General features: G+C 41.0%; 1 protein-coding gene across 1 annotated transcript in view; it reads right to left on the minus strand.

Annotated features, from left to right (window-relative positions):
* Window positions 1-5,066: 5,066 nt before the first annotated feature.
* The window catches only part of NDNF (neuron derived neurotrophic factor), a 43,406-nt gene continuing 38,454 nt past the window's right edge, over window positions 5,067-10,018 (minus strand). Inside the window, exons 3-4 of the mRNA XM_006153111.3 lie at window positions 9,711-9,835; window positions 5,067-7,343 (exon numbers count right to left, since the gene is read on the minus strand). Of these exons, the coding sequence (XP_006153173.1) occupies window positions 5,947-7,343; window positions 9,711-9,835 (1,522 nt within the window). The 3' untranslated portion in view covers window positions 5,067-5,946. The remainder of the gene's footprint in view (window positions 7,344-9,710; window positions 9,836-10,018) is intronic.

The following is a 10,018-nucleotide window of genomic DNA, read 5'->3' on the forward strand; positions in this document are numbered from 1 at the left end:
ACACTGCTCACTCCCCCAACACCATGGGACTCTGGTCCCACCCTATCTCTATAGGAATGTCAATCTAACAATGCAACAATGCCTGAGACCATGACCTCTTCAATTCTGGGCTAATTATTTTGCTATAATATAGATCCATAGCCCTTTTAATATTTTGAGACCAGCAGATGGCATAATGGTTATGGGGCTGGAATCCCACGTAGTCAACCATGGTTTGAGTCCTGAACTCAGCAGCTTAAACTCATGCCAGGCACGTGTGCATACATGCCCAAAATCCTGAGAGGAGAATGGAGGATAAGGAATTGCAGCATGGCCATCTCCCCAGGGAGGGGTGATTTCTCACCTTCTGTCTCTGTCTGGCAAGCACACAAGTCCTATAGCAAAAATCTCTCTTAAAAAAATTCTTTTTTTACGCTGTGAGAGAATATTTTAAAATTACTTTTGAAAGAGGTATAAGGGTAGATCTGAAAAGCCATTCTTTTAAAAAATTATTTATTTAATTTTACATATTATTATTTTTTAAAATTTGACCAGAGAGAGACACAGAGAGAGAAAGAGAGAGAGAGAGAGGGAAAGTGAGAAAGCAAACTGCTAGGTCCGGGACTCAAACCACACCCAGCCATGTGGGAGTCCAGTGCCATAATCACCATGCCAGCTGCTGGCCCCTGAAAAGCCATTCTAAGTAACTTAATTAAAAATAAATAAATAAAAATAAATGTACCAGAATGTGTATACACTCACCAGAGAGAGATAGAAAGAGAGAAAGGGAAAAAGAGAGAGCGACCCCCATGGGGGATGGCTACGCCACACTCCTGTCTCCTCTATTCTCCACTCAGGATTCTGAGCATGAACGCACACACTCCTCACATGTTTCTCAAGCTATAAGGTCTAGGACTTGACCATGCAGCTGGTCCTGTGGGAATCCAGAGAGCTTAAGTACCACTCCACTGACTGGCCCAAAGTACTTCATTTCTAAACTCTGACGCTCGTTTTGTTTCGCAAAAGTTGGGAAAAAGGAATGTAATAAAAAATGAAAGAAATCTTGCCCAGAGGATGACCAGCCTCTCCTCAGATGTCCGTCAGTGACGCAATTTTGATAAAGAAAATGGTGACCCAGGACAAATTTTCCAGTATACGGCTGTGTATAGGACAGAACCCAGACACCTTAATTACATCAGACTACACTAGATCTCTCATTTCTCTCCATCTCTCAGGCCTCTCAGAGAAAGAAATGAGATAAAACTCTTCTTCTTTCCAGGCTTCCTCTTTCCACATTTCCTCTCCCTCTCTCCTCTTCCCCATATTCAAAACAACGACAATCCAAGTCCCAAACCTCCATGTAATTCTCTGACCCAAACTCTCTGGGGAAAGCACAATGGTAAGTGTGCCCTGATGCCTCCCAGGTCCTTGGGACAACTACAGAGACAGCTGAAGTCTGGCGGGATGTCACTCTGCTTGGTCCTGGGGAGAGAACCAAACATACATTCCCAGAGGACCTGATCTCAGTCACGACATATCAAAATGGAAAAGGAAGTGGCTGGAGATGTTCTAAGTGACCTTGCTCTTCAAGTGAGATGCTAATTTTTGTTTTGTTTTGCTTTGCTTTGAAGTCAGCCAGTGAATAGATAGACATATACACAGAGGAAGCTGTTGCCTGCTTCCTAGAGTGAAGAAGAGTTTAAAATGGAGCCCTGTGTGAATATTAACTGGGAGTACAGGAGTCTGGGTTCTGTTCCTAATGGGCCTCTATTTCCTCAACTGTAAAATGAGATGGTAGAATGAGATGACCTCTAGAAGAGGTTGGCCAAGTATTAGAAGTGATCTTGAATTGCTTTCAGGTCCATCATATCCCTTGAAATGTACACAAAACAGTGTGTGTGTGTGTGTGTTTATGTGGGTGGTTCCACTAATGATGTCTGCCCTGTCCTCATTAAGAATCTTCTAAATTTCATCTATGTGACTTCAATTTTTAATTTCTTCATTTAGCACTTCAGGATACCAAAATTGTAATTTTCTTTCAAATGTGTTCCAACAAAAATAAGAAATGTATGTACTTTTTAGCACTAATCCTCATACAAGCTGAAAATTAATCTTATCTGTAATTAATTGATTATAAAGTAATTTATCCAAAAAAAGCTGTAATTTTCTATAGTTTCTGAATGGCTTCAGGTTTAAAAAACAGGACTTACCATTAAAACAGTTGAGTAATACTCATATAGCCTTAAATTTACATGCATGAAAACACAGATTAGAAATATTTTATGTCTCTAGTAACAACTTTTTTCTTACAAACACTAAATGTCAGTTACAGGTAACATATACATTTTTAAGGAAATCTGAAATGGTCTTGAAGAATAAATTGCTTTGAAATCCTAAATAATTCACAAGTTTATTTCTTTTGGGAAAATGATCCATAAACTACTTTATTTAAAATAATTATTTTATTTATTCATTTATTTATTTTAATTTGACCAGAGAGGGACAGAGCAAGTGAGAGAGAAGGAAAGTGAGAAAGCAATCCTCCAGGTCTGCAATTTGAACTTCAGTCAGCCCTATGGGAGTCCAGTGCTCTTAACCACCATGCCACCTGCTAGGCCCAGTAAACTGCTCTTACAAACCAAGGATTGGTCATTTAGATTCTGGTCAAGGCCACTCCTTCGCTGTTCAACTATGAGAACCTGTAAATTTATGCTTTCTTTGAAATTATTTTTAAAATTTTATCCATTGTTACCATTTTTTAAAAATTTTGCTATAGGACACATGCACTCACCAGAGAGAGAAAGAGACAAAGAGAGAGAAGAAAAGTGAGAAAGCAAGCCACCAGGTCCAGGACTCAAATCGCAGTCAGCCACGTGGGAATCTAGCACCTTAACCACCATGCCACCTGCTGGCTCCCTTTAAGTTTATTTTTATTTCTGTGGCCTTTATTTTCTGTTCCCTAAAATAATTAATAAATAAAAGAATTTGATTTTTAAGTAGGTTTTCCCCCTACTCTGATAGCGATAGCAGTTTCACAATGTGTATTTCATTTTCTTATAATTTAAAAAAGACAAATTCCACTGGGGCCTGAAAGCATTTTAGAATTTATCCAACTGTGTAGAAACCACCATCAATGCTGGCTAGATGGTTAAATTGTCTTGGCCTGGTTCCCAGAGTTCCCCAAGCATTAAGCAATATCTGTGAGTTAAGTCCGTCACCTTCGGAAGCTGCAATAACTCTGATTCGCGCTTGTCCCACTTAACACACCACCCTACGGTAATATATACATATACATATACATATATATATATATATGTATAACATGAGAAAGTTGGTTCTTCCTCAAAGGCACCATATTTTTAACTTAGGACATAATATCTCTGGGATGTTGTCAACTTCAAATCTCTCTGAGAGGACTGGTTGCCTGATCATTGAGCATGTATTCTTCATTGTTTTAAAATTTTTTCAGGTGTCATTACTGTTTTGTACCAATGTGGTTCATTTCACTGAGATAGCTTGACTGAAGAATTAGATGATGTACTTTTAAGAGGAGTATTTTCTCCTGAGGTGAGTAGAACACGTTTCATAAAGACCACCGCTTCCCCTGTCTTGGCCATCATGATTCTACAAGCCATAGGAATGCTAGTCCTGAATGCTCTCCTTACCAGCAGGAGTGCCAGCATGCAAGGGCAATGAGGAGGTCCAGGAATTATACCTGTCCCACTTGCAGTCGTGTGCTTCATCATGTAGACTCACAGAATTCTATACAAGTAGGGACGAATGGTGAGGCAGCAATAAAGCAAGACACTACGAGGCCGACTCAACTGGGAGAGTTATCGATTCAAGACCTAAGTGTACCCTGAGTACATGGGCACACATGTGCCATGAACTAGGCTGGCTGGAGACAGAAATGGATTGTGGCATCAAGACCCTGTGAGGAATGATATGTTTCTAGCTGTCTCTTTCTCTCTCTGGCTCATGGAATAAACTTTAGAACTCTACAAAAGTCAGTATCTAAGAATAAAAGGTGTCTGAGACCAGCAGATGGCATAATGGTTACATTGCTGGACTCACATGTAGTCAACTGTGGTTTGAGTCCCGGATCTAGCGGCTTAAAACTCACGCTGGGCACATGTGCGTGTGTGCCTAAAATCCAGAGGGGAGAATGGAGGAGGAGGGATTGTGGCGTGGCCATTCCCCCTGGGGGGTTTCTCGCTTTCTGTCTCTCTGTCTCTCTCTGTCTTTCTGGTGAGTACACATGTCCTATAGCAAAAATCTCTCTAAAAACTAATAATAGTAAAAAAAAATAATAATAATAAAATAAAATAAAGAGTAAAAGGTATCTAATCAGCTTACCCAAATCCATTACCACCTGATTTTACAGATGGCAGAGGGAGATGATGGGAGGTAACAGATTTTCTTAAAATCACATTGTTTTAGGTGATTGTGGATTCTGGACTTTTCTGAATCCCAGTCCAGTGTTCTTATGACCGTGTATGATTTATGTACAGAGCTTGTGAAAAACGAAACTACCTAAAACTGCTCTGTGTACTCAGTCACCAATAAATGGCTTCTGTTATTATTTGCCTAAATAGTTTCTTACACCTACATTGTTTTTCTAAAAAAAAAAAAAAACACAAAAAAACAAAGCTACAAGTACACTATTAATGTTACAAAACAGCAGATTTGCAGGTCTTTTTCTTTTTTAAAACCAACAATATCCTAATTGGTTGTGGCTAAATTGCTTCAGCTAGAGACTAAAATAATGAATATGCTCATATTCAAGCAGATGGAAAATATTTGGAACATCTCAAATTTGCATTAAAATAAATGTTTGAGAGGCTTTCAGGTGATGTGGAGGCTAGGGTGCTGGACTCTCACATGGTCAACCACAGTTCAAGTCTCAGACCTGGTGGTTTGCTTTCTCACTTTCCCTTTCTCCCTCTGTCTCTATCTGGTCAAATTAAACAAAAACATTATAGCAAATAAAATTAAATAAATAATTCTTTAAAAACTAAAAGTAAATGCTTAAAATGTGATATACTTAGATTGTTAAGGATATTTTGTTTACTAATTATTTGGGTTAGTGTTCGGCTTGTCCTGATCTTTTAAATCGAGCCTCTCAATGCTCAAAACAGCTGGCTGCTCTTCAATGTCAAAATACACATTTTTAATGAATGTTTCTAATGCCATAGTAATGTTAGAGAGATGCAGCATCTCCTTTTAATTATTAAAAAGAGATCCGTTTTGGTGCCAAATTACAGAAAGACACAGTTTCAGGGGCAGATTGGAAATTGAATACACCAACATAGCTGCTTGGAAAAAAGGAATGGTATATAATCTAATATCTTTAATTTTATGTACATGAATATAGCGTATGTCAACTTTTTACAGGAGATACATACAGTATTTAAACATTTTACTCAACAAATAAGAATTTACAATAGCAATATAACTGATGGGAGCTGGGCACTTAATAATACTTAGATTAGATTTGTACTTTAACAGGAAAAGAACGCCATAGCTTACAATCATAGAAACACTGACATTTAAAACAAGACTTTATAAAATAATTTATATATATATATATCCTAGCATCTATAGAGAGCAACGATTTGCATTTGTGGATGTGTGCAATGAACAGCATATTTAAAATTTTTAGATAATAAAATAATTTAGAAGCAGTTCATGCAGTGGTCAAAGCAAAGGATGGCAGTTCCTCCGAGATGTCCTCTCTCTTTGACACCAGCCAGTATCGGACACGCACTGGGTGCCATAGGGCACCCTAGAACGAGTCTCTTCCAGCAGTCTGTTATATAAACATCAATATACACATGTTGATATCCTTTCTTCCACAGTACAAGCACAGGGCCCAACTTCTCTCAGCTGCGGGAGTAGTCAGTTGATACATAAAGTGATTTAACGTCCCTCCTGGAGTTCTCCGCCATGTATCTCTATTCAAGGGAACTAACAGAACTTCCTGGTTTTCACAACTTTACTCTGATATTTCACGGAGTGTCCCCCATGTCCTATGACATAAACATCCAGCACGTAAGATCTGCCAGGCTGAAGCCCTTTAATGGTTTCTGTGGTCACTGCTTTCTGCAGGTTTTGACTATGGAAATACTTACACAGGACCTTTTCTGATTTCTTCCTTGTGTCTGGTCCTAGGCATTGGTTCTGCTCTCTTTTCTTTTGGTCTTCATTGTAGTTATCATCCACTTCTTTTTTGTAGATGCAAAACTTGTTCCTTTCCTGCGTGCCTAGCCATGCCACAGTGGCCGACGAACAGGTGCGGAGCTTGTCGAAGGCCTTGATTCTTGTGTCTTCAGGAAGAGAAGGAAAGGCCTGCTTGCTGGGCCGTGTGGTGGCTAGGATTTTCAACACGGATGCGCCTTTCTTGTTTCCTTTCAGTCGAATGAGATACTTGGCTTTCGGTTTTCCTCTTACCTGGAACTGCCGAATGCCTTCCACACTGTGAGACAGGAGGAGTTTCCCATCTCGTCTCACTTGGATCTGCACCGCGTCCAGGCAGGAGTGGACAAAAAAGGTGACTTTTTGGTGAGAAGAGACTGGAGCAAACCTCAGAAACTTGGCTCCCTTCCTTTTAACAAATATATCTGTAACTTTCCCATCTTTTAGCTCAACTGTCTTTTGTTGAGCTTCTTCCTTGGTCCTGGCGAAGGTACCGACATAAGCCGTGCTCATGTTGCTATGGGTGTTGACCACAAAGACGTCGAAATAGTACTGAGTGTCGGGCTTCAGATCCGAGACAGTGAAGATATTCTTGTTTCCGATGCAGATCTTCTGAATGTCCACCTTGGGTCTTGCGTAGACATGACGCCCCAGTTTTGGAGAAGGTTTTGTGAGGAAGTTGCGTTCTTTACTCAAGTGATCTGAAGGAAATCCAAAGTGAGCAAAGTCAAAGGGGCTGAAGTCCAGACCAGGTTTGGGCGCCATCATGAAAGCATCGTCCGCACTCAGTTTTGCTTCCACGGCACAGAGACTTTTGAAATTGTGCTCCTTGTTAATGACCACGCAGTACTGGATGGGTTGCTTCAGCAAAGAGGCTGTGGGGCTTGGTTTCCAGGCCAAAGTGACCGTGGTGCGCCCCAGAGAGGTCACATCTACTCGTGGGTCATAGGGTAATTCAGGGTATGGCTGATCGGACTCTGGGGTTGTGGTGGCATATACTTTGAAATGTGTGTCTTTCTCTGTTGAAAGAAGCTCCAGCTGATAAAGGCCAGATGGAGAACTGGAAGATACAAAATACTCAACATCATTGCCCTTGTAGGCAAATAACTCAGTGCCTTCCTCATCCGTGATCTGCTGTTGCTGCTGCTGCTCCAGCGGTTCGGGATCACCTGGAAGACACAGGAGAGGCATGGGCCACATGTCAGGACACACGCTGGGCTTGCCAACCTTGATCTTTTTCCTTGAGAGTTTTTTTTTGGCTAGAGAGCATGTGCACTCACCAGAGAGACAGAAATCAAGAAATCACCCTCCAGGGGAGATGGCCATGCCACAGTCCCTTCTCCTTCAGTCTCCTCTTGGGATTTTGGGCATGCATACACATGCGTCTGGCTTGAGTTTCAAGTCACTGGGTCCAGGATTTGAACTATGGTCCACTATGTGGGAGTCCAGCACCCTAACCACTATACCACCTGTTGGTCCCCCTTGGTCATGTTTTTAGCTTATCTTTTTTCCCTCCCTCCATTATAAAGGTAATATACACTTATAGTAGAAAATTGGAAAATAGAGAAAAACAACATGGTGAAGAATAACCCAGGGCCAGCCCCATAGGCTGATGGTTAGAGGAACAAGAACCCACATGGCTGATTGTGCAGTTCACGTCCCGTTACAGAGGCTCAAGAAACACTCTGGGCATGTGTACATGCATGCCCCAAATCCTAATGAGATGGAGAAATGGAGAAGGGTTTATCATGTGGCCCTGCTCCTTCTGGGGCTGCTTTCTCCCTCTCCCTTTCTGGGTCTCTGTCTCTCCCAGTGAGCTCATGCACCCTCTGGCAAATCAAAGTAAATAGCCCAATAATGCATTATAGATCTAGTACTTTATTACTACTGAAACTTCAGCAATTGTCATCCAGTCTTTTCCTTTATATGTTTTTATACAATTGACAGCGTTCTTTCTGATTTTTCTCTGCAGTATAATAAAGTTTATTGTTACACTTATAAGTACCTAGGCATATCTCTGTTTTATGAGTCTTGTTTTTCTCACTTGATATTATATTACAAAATAATACCATTGTTCAATTTTTGAACCTTCTAAATAATGTCATTATACACAGACAATGTTTTCCTGAATTTACACTATTTCTTCAGGATAAAATCTGATTCGTTGTAATGTTTAGGTCAAAGACTGTGAACTTTTAGATCGTTCAACCTGACTATCGAGTCTGTTTCCAAAAGGATTTATTGTATAATTTGTTTGCGTTTTGATGGCCAGCTATTTCACGATAGTGAGCGCAGCTGGATAACCTGATCCCAACACAGAATATAAAGCACAGTAAAGGTATTTACTGTTCAAGACGTAGAACACACACATGTTCAGGAATAATAGAGGGAAAGTATTGGAACCAAACTAATGTTTTCCACGTTTTATTCATGCTCCTATCAGCAATCACACAGCAGATATAACTTTCCAGGACTTGGTGAAGGACTGAGTAGCCAGTGTAGGTATAAACTTTTCTGCTTATCACCGCAGGTTGAAAGTGAAATATGTAGAATTTCATAAAAGCAAAACCAGGAGATGAGCACAGCAGTCACAGGGCTATTAACATCACAATTCATTCTGACTCAGTCACATCCTACTCAAATGCTATTTCTTTTTTTAAAAAGAATTATTTTATTTAACTTTATTTATTATTATCATTATTATTTTCTAGTTTGATCAGAGAGAGAGAGAGAGAGAGAGGAAGTGAGAAAGCAAGCCACCAGGTCCGAGACTTGAACCATGGTTGGCCATGTGGGAGTCCAGCGCCTTTAACCACCATGCCACTTGCCGGCCCCAAATGCTCTTTCAATAGTTTCCTACTTCCAGCTTCGCCCCTCCTCATGCTTGAGCTCATTAGCATTCTGTGCAGGCACTGCTTGGGAAGCCTTTGGCTTTCACCTGTGATACCCTCAAAGGCAGCAGGTCACTCTAGGGCCCCAGACAGACCCTTCTCCGTTCCCACATTTCTTGCTATCTCCTTTCCATCGTCTTCATCTTCTTCAAAGGCCTAGCCCACTCCCCTGCCTTTCTTCTCATCTTGGCTTTTCACTGCTTTGAAATGCCTCTGGGATCCTGTTTGTTTTCACTCATCCTTCTGCAGAGATCAGAGGTTCTAACCTTAGCTGTTCATTAGACTCACTGGGGGATACTTTTTAAAGGCCTCGAGTTCAGGTCACATCCCACAGCAATTATAACAAAGGCAGGATCCAGGTTTCAGCAGTATTTTTAGTTTCCCAGGTGGCTCAAATATTCAAGAACATTTGGAAACCACAGCCATGGAGGCTAGTCCAAACCTCTTCATCCTCCTCAGTCCTTCAGCCCCTCCTCTCATCTTCCCTAATCTTTTATCAAGGTCAATGTCAACTAAGGCCATCTCTCCATTTCCCCCATCTCCAGCTCAACTCCTGGCTTGCTCTTGGTCACAGAAGATTGTATGTTTCCCAAGCCTTTGAACCATCACTTCAGAGGTCTAGGGCCAGGTCTGCCCTGCGCTTACCTGAGCTCTCCCCACTAGTCTCCTCTGGCAGCTCCTGGAGGCTCAGCTTCCACTCCAGAGGAGCGTCACAAGGAGTCACGGTGACCGATAATGGAGTGTTGTCTTCTTCAACCACAAAGAAGTACCTGTTGAGAAGTGGACCAGTTCAGACCAGTTCATTCTTCCTGACACTGATGAGCAAGAAAATACTTCGGTTCACAGATTTATTTTGCACATATACATATGTGTGATGTGTGTATATGTATATACATATGCGTGTGTGTGTGTGTGTATTACTATAAGGCACATCAACTCACCAGAGATAGGGA

Source organism: Tupaia chinensis, unplaced genomic scaffold, assembly GCF_000334495.1.
Source record: "Tupaia chinensis unplaced genomic scaffold, TupChi_1.0 Scaffold000362_1, whole genome shotgun sequence".
Lineage (NCBI taxonomy): Eukaryota > Metazoa > Chordata > Mammalia > Scandentia > Tupaiidae > Tupaia > Tupaia belangeri.